The 18,949-nt window shown below is 41.4% G+C and overlaps 2 protein-coding genes across 8 annotated transcripts in view; one reads left to right on the top strand and one right to left on the bottom strand.

Moving 5' to 3' along the window:
* The window catches only part of KIAA1143 (KIAA1143 ortholog), a 31,164-nt gene extending 16,198 nt beyond the window's left edge, over positions 1 to 14,966 (bottom strand). For 2 of the 5 annotated variants that reach the window (XM_054483525.1, XM_054483530.1), the window contains exons 1-3: positions 13,917 to 14,966; positions 6,636 to 6,780; positions 5,761 to 5,968 (exon numbers count right to left, since the gene is read on the bottom strand). In XM_054483525.1, the coding sequence (XP_054339500.1) occupies positions 5,761 to 5,968; positions 6,636 to 6,780; positions 13,917 to 14,024 (461 nt within the window). In that variant the 5' untranslated portion in view covers positions 14,025 to 14,966. Of the gene's footprint in view, positions 1 to 1,172; positions 6,024 to 6,635; positions 6,781 to 13,916 lie in introns of those variants that run through there. The other 3 variants (XM_054483526.2, XM_054483531.2, XM_054483529.2) reach the window with 3 other exon arrangements.
* The window catches only part of KIF15 (kinesin family member 15), a 92,422-nt gene continuing 87,574 nt past the window's right edge, over positions 14,102 to 18,949 (top strand). Inside the window, exon 1 of one of the 3 annotated variants that reach the window (XM_054483523.1) lies at positions 14,102 to 14,299. In XM_054483523.1, the coding sequence (XP_054339498.1) occupies positions 14,281 to 14,299 (19 nt within the window). In that variant the 5' untranslated portion in view covers positions 14,102 to 14,280. The remainder of the gene's footprint in view (positions 14,300 to 18,949) is intronic. The other 2 variants (XM_063661978.1, XM_063661977.1) reach the window with 2 other exon arrangements.

The raw sequence follows: 18,949 nt of genomic DNA, 5'->3' as shown, positions 1-18,949 counted from the left end.
GACTCCAAACTCACCACTCAGCAAAATAGATCTTGCAGTTAACAGAACCCACTGTTCTTAGGAAGCAGTTTCCCTAAGGATGCTAAGCACATCTCAGGTGCCATCATGTCTTGGTCTTTGTCTTTCGTAACAAGATGTGCTTCCTGGCTGATAGCTTTTATGTTTACATTGCTAGAAATATCACCTGCAGTAAAGCCTTCACCAATATGATGTGCTTCAAGACTGAAGAACTTTTAAACGTTTTTCATATTCCTTGTTTACATTTTTCATCTTTTTTTTTTTTTGAGACAGTCTTGCCCTGTCATCCAGGCTGGAGTGCAGTGGTGTGATCTTGGCTCACTGCGACCCCTGCCTCCTGGGTTCAAGTGATTCTCTTGCCTCAGCCTCTTGAATAGCTGGAATTATGGGGAAGAGCCACTGTGCCCAGCTGATTTTTGTATTTTCAGTAGAGATGGAGTTTCAACATGTTGGCTAGGCTGGTCTCAAACTCCTGGTCTCAAGCGATTGCCCCACCTCAGCCTCCCAAAGTGCTGGGATTACAGGTGTGAGCCACTGCACCTGGCCCATTTCATTTTTTATTATAGTTCTAATAGAGTAGTCTTCCATGGTTTTTCTTTCTGTGGTTTATACCCAAGTTACAGTACAACAAGATATTTTGAGAGAGTGAGCGAAACCACATTCACATAACTTTTATTATAGTATATTGTTATAATTGTTCTATTTTATTGTTAGCGAGCGAAACCACATTCACATAACTTTTATTATAGTATATTGTTATAATTGTTCTATTGTATTATTATTGTTGTTAATCTCTACTATGCCTAATTTATAAACTTTACCATAGGTATTACATATAGGAAAAAACATACTACGTATAAAGTTTAGTATTACCTGTGGTTTCAGGCATCCACTGGAGGTCTTGGAATATATTCCCCATGGATAAGGGAGGACTACTATAGTCTTTATCAGTGGTTCTCAAACATGAGTGAATATCAGAACCACCTGGCTGGCATGTTACAGTGATTACTGGGCCTTACACACAGTTTCTGATTCAGCAGGCAAGGACCAAGATTTTAATTTTTAGGTTTCTAAGGGGTTCTGATGCTGATGGTACAGGGTCTACACATGAGACCTACTCATCTATAAAAAGAAAATTACAGACAACACTCTCATTCATTTTAACTATGTTTATTGTGCACTTAGTAGGCCAGATACTCTTCTGATATTGAGAATACAGTGGTGAATAACACAAAGTCCCTGCTTTCAAGATTCCCACACCCAAATACTAAGACATATTAAAATTTACAGCAATTAAAACAGTGTAGTTTGGTACAATAACACATATAGCAATGATACAAATTAGGAGAAAAAACCCTGGCTTCTATAACAAGTGAGTATACATTAAAGACAGTATTGTAGAATGGCTTCAGGATTAATTTGAGTAATTTAGAGAGAGCCTATTTCAGGTCTTCCTAGCTCACCTACATACATCACCTTTGAGTGTTCTTTATAGGTACTTAAAACTTAAAAAAAAGGCCCAGGCACGGTAGCTCATGCCTGTAATCCCAGCACTTTGGCAGGCCGAGGCAGGTGGATCATGAGGTCAGGAGATTGAGACCATCCTGGCTAACAAAGTGAAACCCCGTCTCTACTAAAAATACAAAAAAATTAGCCGGGCGTGGTGGCGGGCGCCTGTAGTCCCAGATACTCGGGAGGCTGAGGCAGGAGAATGGCGTGAACCCGGGAGGCGGAGCTTGCAGTGAGCCGAGATCGAGCCCACTGCACTCCAGCCTGGGCGACAGAGCGAGACTGTCTCAAAAAAACAAAACAAAACAAACTTAAAAAAGATAATGTGGCAGCAAATTCGTAAGATACTTTGAAATTCATAATTTCAGATGGATGTGGCTGGTGAGGATCTTAACAAGCCCCCAGTTTGGGCTGACTTTTACTAATGAGGAAAATTGTTAGAATTAAGCAGGGTCTTGAGGAATCACCTGTAAAGGCTGAGACTTTACAGTGCTTCCCTCCCTTCCCTACCCCAACACTTGGAGAAATCTCTCACTAGATGGCCTTTCAAATAAATGAGAAACACATGGTTCTAGGACACTTGATTATTTGAGAAAAAAGTATACTCAAATAAATTCCAGATAGAATAAAGGTTAACGTGAATAAACAAAAACAAACAGAATATGGGTAATTCTTTTTTTAAATTTATTTTTATTATTTATTTTTTTTTTAAGAGACAGTTCTTACTCTGTTGCCCAGGCTGGAGTGCAGTGGTGCAATCATAGCTCACTGCAGCCTTGAACTCCTAGGCCCAAGCCATCCTCCTGCTTAGCCTCCTGAGCAGCTGGGACTACAGGTGTGTGTCACTACACCTGGCTATTTTTTATTTTTGTAGAGATAGGGGTATTGCTTTGTTGCCCAGGCTGGGCTCAGGCTTCTGGCTTCAAGCAATTCTCCCACCTTGGCTTCCCAAAGTGTTGGGATTACAAGCATAAGCCATTGTGTCTGGCCTGGGTGATTCTTTATCTGACATAGAGGTTGGGAAACAGAACAACAACAAAAAATTGATAAATTACATAACCTACAAATTAGTAAGAAAGATATGACCATACTAATGGAAAAAAGTTAATTCAAAAACTTTTGACTTTAAACTGACTTTTTGGATATTAGGCTTCCTGAAGTTCAAGAGTGACATATTAGGCTTATTTGTAATGTTTGAATTATACAGGAAACATTGTCAAGTGTGAGGTGGTGTTTAGCTTCCTTTGGGTTATACTGATAGAGATTTGTTGTTAATATGTGTTCCAGGATTGTATGAGTTCTAAAATTCTGATATGTCTTAATATATGTTGTAATGATTATGTTAAATTGTTGTAAGACACAGAAATAACCAAATTTGTCAACTGTGTCTTTATGGCTGTCTTAAAATTTTTGTCATCCATAATTGATGTTTTGCTTTGATCCTTCTCAAAAAAAAGTGACTTAGAATCAGCTACAGTCCAAGGCTTATTTCTTTGGAGTTCATGAAAAGAACTCTTGAATGCAGGTTTCTGGTAACTTTGGAGAGTGTGCCATTGGATTAGACAGAAAACTTCCAAGGCACTAATTGAAAGGCTGATGTGTTCATAAAGATGAATATGAAGTATAGAGTAGGAGTTGATTACATGGACTGAAATGAACTAATGGAAGACTGAAATAATTTGTATGGCTTTTGTTGTCTGAAATATTGCTAATTCTTTTTGTTTTTTCAGAGTCTGAATAATCTTTTTATTTTGAGCTATTTATAGTCTTCAAATACACTTTAAGTGTATTGAGTATTCTAATTTCTCCAGAATTTGTAAACTATTTATGAATATTCTTAATTCATGGCATTTGTCTGTATAAAGTTAATAACCACATGTTTTCTTTTGTAATAGGGCACAATTGAAGAAACCAGTTACTTTCTCAGGACTTTGACTGAAATGGCCTTGTGAAATGTTCCAGCAAAGCCAATCTAGGAGAGTCTATATGGACAATGATTCTTGTTGTACTTTGTGTGGGTAATCAGGCCAAGTATACGGGACTGAAGTTTATTTTGAAGTTAGGTCAGTTCTGCTGTGATTTGTCTTTGGTGGAAGTGGTAGACTGGAGACAGAAATATTGTATGTCCCGAAATTAATATAGCTCCCAACAACCAATCCCTCATTATACCTTCAACTGCAATCACCAGACACAAGGGCTAGGAATAACAGCAGGGGTAGGAATGGGAGTTAGCGGGATTGCAACTTCCCTATCTATTACCAACGCTTGTCCAAGGATTTTATGGAAAGCTTGGATAACATTGCTCAAAGTATTGTCACCTTACAAAATCAGATAGGCTCCTTGGCAGTGGTCGCTTTGCAATTCGAAGGGGACTAGATCTCCTAACTGCTGAAACAGGTGGCTTATGTCTTTTTCCTAGAAGAAGAATGCTGTTTTGATGTCAACCAATCAGGATTAGTAAGGGACACCACCTGAAAACTAGCTGACTGGGCCTCTAAAATATGACAACAGCTGGGGCACCTAAAGGGCACTAAGTTGGGTTTCATGGCTCCCTCCCTTGGCCAGCCCATTATTAATGATTATATTTGCCTTGGTTTTTGGACCATATTTGTTAAATCTTTTAACCAAATCCATTTCCTTTTGCCTAGAGACCACCAAGTTAGATGATCATGTGACAAGATTTCTAGCCAGTTTCAGGTGAAGATACCACCGGCCATCAAGAAGCTACCCTGTCTCCCCTAGACAAAGCAGGGTGAGAGTTATGTGATCTCCAATAGGTAGGGACTGTGTCCCAAGTTAGCATGAAGCAGTTACAGAAGAAAGACCCTAGTCTCTCAGCCTCCCATAAAGATTTACAAGGATCATGTCTCTCAGGGGGAAAATGAGGCAGGAGAATAGGGTCTGGAGACAGGGAACCTAAGGCTGATTCACATTGACTTCCTAGAACTGAATCAAAAGGAAAACCCCACCTCTCCATACCTAAGTAACAAAAGGATCAGAGGCTACTCCCTTTGCAAATCCCCTTGCCTTTTCTGCATTGCAGATGAAAAATGAAAGTGCCTCTGATTGGTCCCCTCTTGCAACCAATCAGACTGGTCATAGGCCAAGTCTTCATTTACACAGGAGTATAACTTTGTAACTTCAGCCTCTGATTGGTCACTTTCTGCACCAATCAGACAGGTCACGGGCCACTACTTCATTTACACAGGGTGTACACCAAGTAACCAATGGCAAACCTCTAGAGGATATTCATTGCTTTGTGCGTTTTGTTCAATTATTTGTCCAAAATGCCAAGAACCTGGACACCCTCCACCAGTAACAGTTTGACCAGTTATTTATTGTATTACTTAGGACTGCATTTGGCTGCATATAAGAGAAACCTGACCGAGGCCTAATTAAGCACAGTGTTTATTCTTCTCACTACCAAGAAGTCAGAGGTCAGCAATCCAAGCTGGTGTAGCAGCTCCTCCAGGCATGTCAGCAAGGAGCCAATCTCTGAGTCTTTTTACTAACATGACCCAAAGCACATGGTTGCCTTCCTTATGCCTAAAAATGGCTCTGGTACTCAGGTTTTATCTCTGCACTCCAAGTAGGATGAAAAGATAAGAGCAAAGGCTTATGCTTGCCAAGTCTGTCCTTTTGTATCAAAAAACCCAGCAGCTTTATCAAGCAGAATTCCACCTGTATTTCTTAACTTGCCAGAGCTGAGTCTCATGGCGACCCTTAGCAGGAGTTGGGGAGGTATTTTTAACAAGGCACATTATCATCTCCCCCACCCAAAGTGGAGCTATTGCTAATGAAAAAGATACAATGAGATGTTTATGAAATTATCTGTAGCTATTAATGTCAGGTTTTTGAAATTTACCGACCTGGAAGAATACTCATAATGCAATGTCAAGTGAGAAGCAGGACAAAGAACATTTGCAATACAAGTGTATTTATAAAATTTTGTTTACACACAAAAAAAATGTATTTTGCTTAAAAATATAATTTACATATATACACAACCACACAAGGGAAATAACAAAATGTTAATACTAGCTAATTTCTATAGAGTTGGCATTTTAAGTCAGAGGGGTATTGATGAATAGATGTACTTTATTAAATTTTTTTCTCTATTTCCTAAACTTTCTATAAAGAACTTGTAGTATCTTTATAATAGGAAAAAATGTTATTTTAAAAAACACTCCATATACTTTCAAAGTAGACTAAATTCAAAATATTTTCACTTACTCATTTTCATCTTCATTGTCAAAAGAAAGGAGGCTACTATTTTTAATTTGTTTTTGTGAGTTCTTTTTGACCGAGTCATGATTTATTTCATCTTCATTTGGCTTCTTCTTTTTTGAGCTTGCTGTTAAACCTGAATATTTTTCATCTGAGGGATGCTTGACTGGTTTTCGATATATGATTCTTCCATCAGCTGGAGCTGGTTCTTCATCTGAGCAAAAACAGAATTTTTAAGAACTTTCTTCTCCTCATTATTTTGCCTTTACCTTAGAAGCAAATAACAAGAAAATCTCATATTGTATTTAAGGATATGCCTGAATCTGATTCAGTCTGGTCTTCTCCATTGTTTCTAGCTATATTGCCCTCAAGACATGCAGTTACTTAATAAAAACTCACATGCTAAAGTATTCTATAGTATTATTAGTTCCCAATTACAATCAGATTATATTTTTAAGTATTTTGAAAAGTGATTGTTTGAAACTACAGCGTTTTCCCCTAAAGCAATGTAGTAAATGTTCAGAAATAATGAAAAATATACTACATAGCATACCAAACTTCAGGCAGTAATGAAATACACCTTTTTCGACTGGTTTATAAGTCTAACCATTTATTTTAAAAAAAAATAGGATGCTTTTACTTAAATTCACACTTAATCCTGGTAACAACCCAATAGGTACAATTATTTCCATTTTACTGATGAGGAAATTGAGGCTGAGGTGTAATAACTTGCTCAAGGTTACACATCTGGTAAGTGTCAAAGCTAAGGCTTGAACCTGGAATTGCCACCTTGAAACACACCACACTACTAAATAAAATAAACAATTTCATACCCCGGGCTCCTTACATTGTTAGAAAAACCAGATTACTTTCAGACCTACCTGCTTTGGCAGCCTTTATTTCTGCTTTAATTTTCATGACTTCTTCAACTGACAGGTCTCCCTTTTTTAAAACCACCACTTGAGGCTGTTCATCTTCTTTGTCACTGTGATCCCCATCTTCATCTGGGAGCTGAGGCTGAATTCTCTAGGAAAAAACACAAATACAATGTGTGGATCACTGATCTTGAGACAAACAGAACCACTGCCTCTAAGAGAAACTGTAATTATTCATGAGAAGGGTATCTTTATTGAGTAAATAAGGGCAATGAATTTTAAGGTAACTCCAAAGAGACTTAGCTTGCCACACAAGGGAACAGGTTTAACTGCCATTCACCCTGGAGTGCCTGTCTGATGGGATTCATTTCCATCTCAGCAAGCAAGACCCAGTTTGTAGTTACTAGTGCGAGGGACCCTCTGCTTTGGGTACTGCTGTCATTCCTAGCCTACTCAGGGCAGCACTGTGCCATGTCAGTTGTTTGCTCCTCATCAGCACTTTTTGCCTGTCTCTTCTCTGAGTTAGACAAGAAATAAACACCATCAAAGTATAGAAAGCAGCAAGTAAAACATACTCTCTCTCTCACCTCTGCTCATCTTTTCCCCCTCCTAATAGCTTCAGTTTGGTGGATATCCTATCAGCTATTTTCCACGTCTATACAACTATGTAGGTACATAAAACTTTTTGTATACCAACAACCCTGTACATATTACTGTGACTTGCTTTTTTCCTATTTATGAAATTTCTCAAACATAAAGTACAGAGAATAACATAACAGAAACCATGTACTCCCTGTATATGTGTAACAGATGGTAATATTTTGCCAGTTGATTCAGATTTTTGAAATGTCAGACACCGTAAGAGCCCCACTCCCACAACTTAACTCAAAAAATATCTTTGTACAGTACTTTAAGATATAAAATTATCTGATTTTTAAAAAATCACTGCCATGCATTTAATTACATATATGGTCACCTCATGATTTATTTGACCAGCATCTTGTAAATACAAATTTTGCTTGTTTCCAGATTTTTTTCTACTATGAAAAAACCTCATGCACCTTTTTTTGCTCACTTTTGGGAACTTATATGCAAGAACTTTTAATGTTAACAGTTCACTAGAGGTGGAACTGTTGGGTTGAAAGGTATGCATACCAAAATGTGTTTTCATATGTTATTCAAACGCAATCACTCATTACTCCACTTCTCATAGAGACTTCCTGGTCTCCCAAACAAGGTAACAAAGCCCTGCAAGAATTAGCCTCAGCCCATAACCACAGCTTTATCCTGTGCCACTCTCTCATGGCATCTAGACTCTGGCATGGCAAGGTTTGAGTACTTGGAGATTTATAAATATATTCGCTCCTTTGCTTCCCCTGTCTCTGAACAAATTCCTACTGCTTATTAAGCCCCACGGCCCCTGACCAACTCCTACTCAAGCTGCCTTCCAGATTTAGAGCCTCTAGAAGTGCTTACCTAAATCTCACTTTCTCTTGTTTCTTACACTGTGCATAGCTCATAGGTAGCATGTGTTGCACTGTGGTACCAATGTTTTTCTGCTGGTTTCCACTGGGCAGGTGCCTTCTGGAGAGGCACAGAGCCTGGAAAACAGCAGGGACTTCCAGAAATATTTGTTGATCTACTCATGAATGACAAACAGAATGGAAAATGATTAACTACATGAAGCCCTGGCAAGTTGCTTGTGCCATTTTGACTATAACTCAAGTTCTCAAGTCTGCTCTATCACTGGACAAGTACATTCTCTTTAATGGTATCTATGTTAGTTCACTGATTATTCATCAGTCTCTGCCAATTTTTCTCTGAAAGTCTCCAATAAATGACCACAAATAGGTAATAAGTATTTTTGGCCAAAAATATGGGAAAGTGAAATAAAATCATTCCTTTTGTTTGTTAAATTGAGAATAATTAATTCTGACTCTCTTCTTTTTTTTTCTTTTTAAATGTGACTGCCTGGAAAACAAGAGAAATAGTCTAAGGACAGTGGCAGCAGCCGCTGATGACTGTTCAGAGACATTTCTGAATTAACTCTCAAGAAAGTGAATAGAGCCAGGCGCAGTGGCTCACGCCTGTAATCCCAGCACTCTGGGAGGCCTAGGCAGGCAGATCACTTGAGGTCAGCAGTTCAAGACTAGCCTGGCAAACATGGTGAAACCCCCCATCTCTACTAAAAATACAAAAATTACCTCTGTGTGGTGGTGGGTACCTGTAATCCCACCTACTTGGGAGGCTGAGGCAGGAGAATTGCTTGAACCCAAAAGGCGGAGGTTGCAGTGAGCTGAGATCGAGTCACTGTATTTCAGCCTAAGCAACAGAGCAAGACTCCGCCTCAAAAAAAATAAAAGTGAATAGGATGATTTAGCTTAATTACGGAATGATTTCCCATGAAACTCATTTCTTTTTGTTAATAGATGACTAAAATCCTGACTACAGTAGTCTCCTCCTTATCCTCAATTTCATGTTCCACAATTTCAGTTACCTGTGGTCAACTGTAGTATGAAAGAAGGGTGAGTACAGTACAATAAAATATTTAGAGACAAAAAGCAAACAAGCAAATTCACACAACTTTTACTAGAGTATATTGTTATTGTTCTATTATTAGCTACTAATCTGCTGATATTCCTAATTTATATAGTAAACTTCATCATAGATATCTATGTATGAGAAAAAACATAGTATATATAGAATTCAGTATTATCCATGGTTTCAGGAATCCACTGGGGGTCTTGGAACATAATGGGGGAATACTGTATATTGCCAAACTGATTAAAAATGTAGTGGTTCTCACACTGAAACATGGCGTACTTCTCTAAGGGAAAGTCCCTTGAGTACATAAATAAGCGAAAATCACTGATATTACTTGGAAAGGATTCCTGAAGTTCTCTTAAGATAGCATTCCAGGCTGTAACCTTCAAGCTGTCAACTGTGCATACAGGGTCATCACCAGGACCTCAAGCAAAGTAAAGCTGGGTCTTATCTTCTCCTCATCGCTGAATCTATGTCCCTTTTCTCAAACCTTATCCTCTTTGTCATCATCCCTATTTTTAGTCATGGGGATCAGCCATTCCCTGTGTTACCTCTAAGAAAAAAATGGTTCCCTGTTGCTTACTAAATAGTCCACATGACCTCACCTCCACTAGCCCCTCTAACACTTCTACATACAGTCCATTACTCTCAAATCTCTACACCTTTACCCATGCCATTCTCTTCGTCTCTACCTGCTGACCTAACCATGCTCAAGAGTCTATCTAAATATCCCTTCTCCACAAAGTCTAACCTGGTAACAAGCACAGTCATCAACAAATACAACTGTTACCCACTACTTAGTGCCAGGCACTGTGCTAGGTGCTGGGAAAATACGGAAGGATTAAGATACTAACTTAAAGAATTCAATCTAGTGGTGAAGATAAACAGGAAAGCAAGTAGTTGCAATATAAAATGAGTGTTATAGATAAGGTATGGATAAGGTAAAGAGAAAAACAGAGAAAGAGTAATTGTTTGGAGAGCTTTGAAGGGTTTTGGAGAGATGGTAACCTGTGAAAATAGGGCAGGAAGTGTTAAATAACATGGCATTTTGGAGATCCATCTCTTCGTCCTTTCAGAGCCTGGGACAGTGCATGGCGTTAGCACATACTCATTCTACTGGCATACCTTGAAGATACCGCAGATTTGGTTCCAGACCACCACAACAAAGTATCAAAATAAACTGTCACACAAATTTTCTGGTTTCCCAGTTCACATAAAAGTTATGTTCATACTACACACTAACTATAGTTAGTATTAAGTATGCAATATCATTATGTCTAAAAGAATCTAGATCCCATTAAGAACATACACGATTCATGGGAGGAAGCAAAATATCAACATTAACAGGAGTTTGGAAGATGTACCTACCTTAATTTAAAAATACTTTATTGCTAAAAATGTTAAAAATCATCTGAGCCTTCAGTGAGTCCTAATCTTTTTGCCAGTGAAGGGTCTGCCCTTGATGCTGATGGATGTTGACTGATGAGGGTGGTGGTTGCTGAAAGGCGGGGTGGCTGTGGCAATTTTTAAAAATAAGACAATGATGAAGTTTGCTGCATTGAGTCTTCCTTTCACAAAAGATTTCTCTTTTGTGATGCTGCAATGCTGTTTCATAGCATTTTACCCACAGCTGAACTCCTTTCAAAATTGCAATCAGTCCTCTTAAACCTGCTGCTGCTTTACCGAGTAAGTTTATTCTAAATCCTTTATTGACATTTCAACAATGTTCACAGCATCTTCACTAGAGTAAATTCCATCTCAAACCACTTTTTTTGCTCATCAATAAGAAGCAACTCATCTGTTCAATTTTTATGAGACTGCAACAACTTAGTCACATTTTCAGGATCTATTTCTAATTCTAGTTCGCTTGCTTGTTCTACCACACCTGCAATTACTTCCTCCACTGAAGGCCTGAACCTCTCAAAGTCATCCATGAAGGTTGGAATCAACCTCTTCCAAACTCCTGTTAATGTTGATATTTTGCCCTCTTCCCATGAATCATGATGTTCTTAACGTGTCTAGAATGGTGAAGCCTTTCCATAAAGTTTTCAATTTACAATATCCAGATGCATCAGAGGAATCACTATCCATGGCAGCTGTAGCCTTACAAATGGTTTTGACTTTTTTTTTTTTTTTTTTTTTTTTTTGAGACAGAGTCTGGCTCTGTTACCCAGGCTCGAGTGCAGTGGTGCGATCATGGCTGACTGCAGCCTCAACCTACCTGGGGTCAGGGGATCCTCCCACCTCAACCTCCCAAGTAGTTGGGACCACAGGTGCATGCCCCACACTGGGTTAAATTTTGTATTTTTTGTAGAGATGGGGTCTCACCATGTTGCCCAGCTGGTCTTGAACTCCTGGGCTCAAGCAATCCACCTGCCTTGACTTCCCAAAGTGCTGGGATTACAAGTGTGAGCCACTGTGCCTGGCTGTTATTTCTTAAATAATAAGACTGAAAATAGAAATTACTCCTTGATCCATGGGCTGCAGAATGGATGTTGTGTTAGCAGGCATGAAAACCCCACATTAATCTCCTTGTAGATCTCCATCAGAGTTCTTGGGTGACCAGGTGTATTGTCAATGAGCAATAATATATTGAAAGAATCTTTTTTTTCCTGAGCAGTAGGTCTCAACAGTGGGCTTAAAATAATTTAGAAAACCATATTATAAAGAGATGTGCTATCATCAAGGTTTTGTTTTTCCATTTCTAGAGCACAGGCAAAGTAGATTTAGCATAATTCTTAAGGACCCTAGGATTTTTGGAACAGTAAATATTAGCTTCAACTTAAAACCAGCTGCATTAGCTCCTAATGAGAGAGTTAGCCTGTCCTTTGAAAATCTGAAGCCAGGCACTGACTTCTCTCTAGCTATGAAAGTCATAAATGGCCCAGGCATAGTGGTTTTTGAGAGGCTTTGAAAGTGGGAGGATTGCTTGAGTCCAGGAGTTTGAGACCAGCCTTGGCAACACAGTGGAATCCTGTCTCTACAAAAAAATACAAAAATTAGCCAGGTGCAGTGGTGCATTCCTGTAGTCCCAGCTACTTGAGAGGCTGAGGCAGGAGGATCACTTGAGCCCAGGAGGTCAAGGCTGCAGTGAGCTGTGATTGCACCACTGCACTCTAGCCTGGGCGACAGAGTGAGACCCTGTCTCAAAAAAAAAAAAAATCCTAGATGGTATCTTCTTCCAATAGAAGGCTGTTTCATCTACATTGAAAACCTGTTTAGTGTAGCCACCTTCATCAACTATCTTAGCTAGATCTGAATAATTTGCTTCTTCATCTCATACTTTTATGTTATGGAGATGGCTTCTTTCCTTAAACCTCATGAACCAACCTCTGTTAGCTTCACACTTTTCTTCTGCAGCTTTCTCACATGTCTCAGACTTCACAGTATTTAAGAGTTAGGGCCTTGCTCTAGATTAGGCTTTGTTTAAAGGGAATGTTGTGGCTGGTTTGCTCTTCTATCCAGACCACTAAAACTTTCTCTTTATCAGCAATGTAGCTGTTTTGCTTTCTTATCATTCATGTGTTTAATACTGATCCCTCCAGCCCTAAACAACAATAGTCAGGTGTGGCTCTTTCCTGAAGCTCCTCTTCTTCTATTTAGACCCAGGATATTTAGGGCTTCTGCCTACTATTTTTTTTTTTTTTTTTTTGAGATGGAGTCTCGCTCTGTCGCCCAGGCTGGAATGCAGTGGCACGATCTCGGCTCACTGCAAGCTCCTCCTCCCGGGTTCACGCCATTCTCCTGCCTCAGCCTCCGGAGTAGCTGGGACTACAGGCGCCCGGCACCACGCCCGGCTAATTTTTTGTATTTTTAGTAGAGACGGGGTTTCACCGTGTTAGCCAGGATGGTCTCGATCTCCTGACCTCCTGATCCGCCGCCTCAGCCTCCCAAAGCGCTGGGATTACAGTAGTGAGCCACCAGGCCTGGCTTTTCTTTTTTTTTTTTTTTTTTGAGAGGGAGTCTCGCTCTGTTGCCCAGGCTGGAGTGCAGCTGCACCATCTCAACTCACTGCAACGTCCACCTCCCGGGTTCCAGCGATTCTGTCTCAGCCTCCGGAGTAGCTGGGACTACAGGCATGTGCCACCATGCCCGGCTAATTTTTGTATTTTCAGCAGAGACGGGGTTTCACCATATTGGCTATTGGCTCTGCTGGTCTCGAACTCCTGACCTCAGGTGATCCGCCTACCTAGGCCTCCCAAAGTGCTGGGATTACAGGCGTGAGCCACTGTGCCCGACCTTCTCTATACAATTTTTATTTATTTTTAATTAACAAAGCATAGAAACAGATTCAGGACATTCCTCCGAAGACGTTCCAGACTCGAGTCCTAGGACATGGTTGGGGCGGGGGTCATTTGATCGAGTGGCCTGTGTCCTTATCTGGAATACGGGACGACGCTGTAACTCTTACTCACCCTGCGAACTCACAGCTTTTGAGGTAAACACGTGAGAAAGAAGAGACAAGAAAGTGATCTTTCTTTACCATCTACCAAGGACCAGGCGGTTTACACGTCAGGTCATTTTCAGGAACACAGCAGCGCTCTGAAAACTACAGAGCTTCCTGGGCGTAGGAGGCTGTAGTCGCTTGAAAAGAACAAGCCTGGGGGTCCATATTCCACCGGAATTGGGTTCGAGCGCGGGTGAAAAGAGGGACCCGACAGCACCCACCCTCCAAGTAGAGGCAAAAGTTCAAAGTGGAGGGCTGGCCGCGCTTCCGAAGTAACACGACTGGCGAGGGCTTACCTTAGTCTCTACGGTGGGTCCCTCCCTGTAGCCGACCCGTTCCTTGAAGCGGGCCAGAAACGCCGGCTCGGCTGGCCGCACGTACGATATTTGGTTCCGCTTGCTCATGGTCGCTCTGGGTAAAGACAGGTTCCGCGACCGATTCGCGACGATACAGAGGCGCTTAGCTGTGACGTCACTGGGCCACGCCCCCGATGCGTAGGCCGGGCAACATGGCGGCCTCCATGCGGGCGTCAACGTCGGATCCAAGCGCCAAATTCAAATTCGCGGCCATCTTGAGCGGGCGGAATTCAGTCGCTCGCGGCGCAGTCGGGAGGTGGAGGCACCGGCTGCATTGTTGTCGGGATCGAGGGGTGAGGGCGCTATGGCACCCGGCTGCAAAAGTAAGTCTGGACCCCCGGCTTCGTTACCCTATTTTTGCCCCCAAATACAGCTGTGAAAGGATGGTAGCCTCGGACCGCCCGCAAGGTTCTTGCTGGGCATGAACTGCAGGAGCTGATTGACCGGCGGGGGCGTTTGGGAATCCCGCTCTGTCGCTCAAAGACAATACGCTAGCCGAAAAGCTCATCCCTTCCTTCCGTGTCCTGTGCTCAAAAATCATGCCAGGAGTCCGGCGCAGTTCTAGGCGCTCGGGATGAGCAGTGGACCTGCCGTTCTTCCCTTTCTTTCGCTTGGTTTTGCTGTTTCTTCGCAGGCCTCTTCCCACATCCCGACCAGGGCTACCTCTCTAGATATCCTTGTCTCAGGATGGGCTTTTGCTCCCACCAGCTTCTGCGTATTTCTACATTTCTGACCTTCCTATAGGGAAGGGTTTATTTATATTCCAAACATTTTTTCTTCTCTTTCCTTAAATAAATAGAATGTTAAAACACAGATGTCAGCAATGTCTTTATGTTCTCACAGTCTCTATTTTCACTTAAAGGAGACCCGTCCGATTTCTTTCTCTTTTTCACGGAGGAGAGCACTGTCATTTTTGCTTATGATAAACCCTACAGTTTTCACTAACGTAGTCATTTGCTGTGCCTGTGTAAGTGCGCCACTTCGCACACTGCCACATCTCTTAAGGAGTCTTGTTTTTGTAAACCTGATTATGAGCTGATATAATGGGATCTTTGTGAGTGGTCTGAATGGTAATGAGGAGAGGCCTGGATTAGATGATTAAGAATTTGTGAACTTCTGTCATTTGAGCTTTCCAACGGCGTTAATGTTTCTAGCTTTCTGTCAATTGTAGTTGTTTTTGATGGGTTTGTTTTTTCATTAACCTTTTAGGTCGATCACACCTTTATCGGAACACCTCTTTATGCTACCTTTTTGCATCTAAAATATTCCTTTTCCTTTCATCATTTTCAGTATTCAAGGACTATGAGCTCACAAAATGGTACCTTATTGGAGAGAAATGTTCATCCTGCTTTCTGAACAATCATACTGTTTGTTCTTTGTTTCCACTTTATGGATCAGTCACTAAATCTGGACTCAAGCAAAAAAAATTGATGTCTGTTAAATAAGTAAAACATCTGCTTATTTAATGAGATATATGTGTGTGACTAAGGGCTCTTGTCTGAAAACCAAATTTGAGAACCTTTCTAAAGTGGTGGGAGCACTCTCCTTTATGATGGTGGTGATGCCATGGGGAACTTTTCCACTCCTTTAAGTTTGTTGGCAAAATTGAGGTTGATGACTTCCCAGGTAAAGTGCTTCTTGCATTCCCAGCAGCCCAGAGGCCTGGAGCATGAAGTGGGAACACATGGGAGAAGAGAGCCCATGCAGTGGTCTTTGCAACTTTTACTTTTACTTTGTGCCCCGAAGGCTATCTCTCTTTTTTTTTTTTTTTTTTTTTTGAGACAGAGTCTTGCTGTGTCGCTGGGCTGGAGTGCAGTGGTGCGATATTGGCTCACTGCAACCTCCACCTCCCGGGTTCAAGAGATTCTCCTGCCTGAGTCTCCCGAGTAGCTGGGATTACAGGCACGCGCCACCACGCCCAGCTAATTTTTTTATTTTTAGTAGAGCCGGGGTTTCACCGTGTTGGCCAGGATGGTCTCGATCTCCTGACCTCGTGATTTGCCCACCTTGGCCTCCCAAAGTGTTGGGATTACAGGCATGAGCCACCACACCCGGTCCCATGAAGGCTATCTCTAGTGACATCGTTGACACCATGAGTTGCTGACTGTGAAATAAGAGAAATGAAAAAGTGAAATATACGATTCCCCTTTTTTTTTTTAAAGACAGTGTTGCTCTGTCACCCAGGCTGGAGTGCAGTGGTGCAATCTTGGCTCACTGCAATCTCCACCTCCTGGGTTCAAGCAGTACTCGTGCCTCAGCCTCCCAAGTAGCCGGGACTACAGGCGTGCACCACCATGCCTTGCTAATTTTTTGTATTTTAGTAGAGACAGGGTTTCACCATGTTTCCCAGGCTGGTCTTGAACTCCTGAACTCAAGCAATCCACCTGCCTTGGCCTCCCAAAGTGCTAGGATTACAGGCGTGAGCCACTGCACCTGGCCTAAGATTCCCTTTCTGAACCCAATCATGTTTGGGCAAATGACTGATGAGTATTTATCTAGACTGCAGAGTAAAGCGTCCAGTGGTCTGTTTTAAAGCAGGAAGACTCTTTAAAAGACTTACTATTTTGTTGAGGTATAGCTTCATGCAGTTAAGGGCACAAATCTTAATATTAGTCAACAAATTTTTACATATAAATACACTCCTGTAACCACCATCCAGATCAAGAAATAGAACTGTTCCTGTACTCCAGAAAGTTCCCTGTGACCCTTCCTAGTCAATAACTACCCGATCCCCAACCATTACTCTGATTATTATTATCACTGATTAGTTTTGCTTCTATTCTTGAACTTAATATAAATGGTACAGTATGTATTCTTTTTTTATTGTGGTTTCTTCAACTGAACATTATGTCTGTGATCATTGTCCATCATTATATGTAGCAGCAGTTCTTTTTCGTTGCTGTGTAGTGTTCCATTATGTGAGTATGCCATGATTTGTTTATTCTCCTGTTGACATTTGGATTTTTATTACAGTTAGGGCTGTTATGAATAAAGCTACTGAGAATAGACTTAAGCGTATTTTTAGATGGACACATAGAGGACCTCAAAGTTGAAAGAATTTTACAGTGAATGCCTATAGACTTCATTTTTTTCTTTTCTTTTTTGAGACAGTCTTGCTCTGTCACCCAGGCTGAAGTGCAGTGGTGCGATCTTGGCTCACTGCAACCTCCATCTCTGTTCAAGTGATTCTCCTGCCTCAGCCTCCTGAGTAGCTGGGACTACAGGCAACTGCCACCAAGCCTGGCTATTTTTTATATTTTTAGTAGAGGCAGGGTTTCACCATATTGGCCAGGCTGGTCTCAAACTCCTGACCTCAAATGATCCACCCACCTTGGTCTCCCAAAGTGTTGGGATTACAGGTGTGAGCCACTGCACCGGGTCTAGACTTCCTTTAAATGTCAAAATTTTATGACAGCCACATGATAAACTTTTATACTCTCTTTAACCTTTGATCAAGAGGTAGCATATTGAGGTGGTTAAGAGTAGGAGATCTGGATTTAGCATGCCTTCGTTCAAATCCTAGCACTTCTCAATGATGATTCCTTAGATCTCAATTAGAAATAATGCCAGAACTATCTACATTTGTGTAGTTTTAAATTTCACTTTATCTCGCTATTTGCTTATTAATGTTGCTTCTTTTTTTATTAAGTAAATATTTTACTTTGGGTTCCTTTTAGATTTACCAGAAAGTTGCACATAAGTGCAGATCAGTATCCATCTAATCAGTTTCCATCTGATCAGTTACAGAGATCTCAGCAGAGATGAAGAGCTGGCAGCCTACCTTCTGGGGCTTGTTATTGTTGTTTGCTTGTGTATTTGCTTAGCAACTGGCTGGATCAATTTAGTGAAGTCTATTTCCCTCCTATACTGTTAAGCCTTTGATATTGCTCCTCAGGAAAGCACAGCTTTGGATATGCCCACTTTTATCATGGGATGACAATGGTTTTGGTAGGGATCTTTTTCTTTCTATGACTGCACACAGCTGTTAAAGTCCAGTAATTGTTAGCTGATTGCTCTATTGTTTTTTAACAATGCCCTGGGGCATAAACTGTCTTACAAACTACTTCAATTCTTGCTCCATTGAAGGAGTAGTTTCTGAGGTTGCCTTTCGTATTTCTTGTGACTCCAGTGTAGCTACTCCTAGTTGTTTTATATCCCCATTGTCTTCTGCAAGCGAACAGGCCTGCAATTTAGCTTGTATCTTGAATGTCTTCCTAATTACTTTCACTAAAACCTACACTGTTCCTGAGAGTGCCCTTAGGTTTGAACATCTCTCCACCCCCCCTCCCCCAGACGGAGTCTCGCTCTGTCACCTAGGCTGTACCGCAGTGGCATGGTCTCAGCTCACTGCAACCTCCACCTCCTGAGTTCAAGCGATTCTCCTGCCTCAGCCTCCCAAGTAGCTGAGATTACAGGCATGTGCCACCATGCCCAGCTAATTTTTGTTTTGTATTTTTAGTAGAGAGACGGGGTTTCACCATGTTGGTCAGGCCGGTCTCAAACTCCTGACCTCAAATGATCTGCCTGCCTTGGCCTCCCAAAGTGCTGGGATTACAGGCATGAGCCCCCACACCTAGCCAGGTTTGAACTTCTCTATGCTCTGTTACAAATGAATTCAGCTCCTTTGGGAAGAGATTAGGAGTTATCTGTTTATGGGCTGATTCTTCCTCTAGGCAAAATCTCTGAGCCTGGGCACTTGAGTTGGGGATGGGGATAATGGCAGTCTTGTCTCTGAGTGATACCCTTTGTAGTTGCTGAGCATTTTGTGGGGAAGGTGGGGAGTGTAGCAGCCTCGGGTCTTCTAGACTTTCCTTTCCTTGTGCGGAACCACTGCCTAATGAGTTGGGGCAAGGATGATCAGGGCCCCAGTGTTCTTAGCATGCAGTTGCAAGATGAGGGCTGTGTGGGAGAAGGGAGAGCCCTCACCTCTCAGCCACACTTGTCTGGGACTTTATCTCAGCATCAGGTAGCTA

Source organism: Pongo pygmaeus, chromosome 2, assembly GCF_028885625.2.
Source record: "Pongo pygmaeus isolate AG05252 chromosome 2, NHGRI_mPonPyg2-v2.0_pri, whole genome shotgun sequence".
Classification (NCBI taxonomy): Eukaryota; Metazoa; Chordata; class Mammalia; order Primates; family Hominidae; genus Pongo; species Pongo pygmaeus.
Note: the sequence above shows the minus strand (reverse complement) of the source record. Positions and strands in the feature narration are given on the sequence as shown.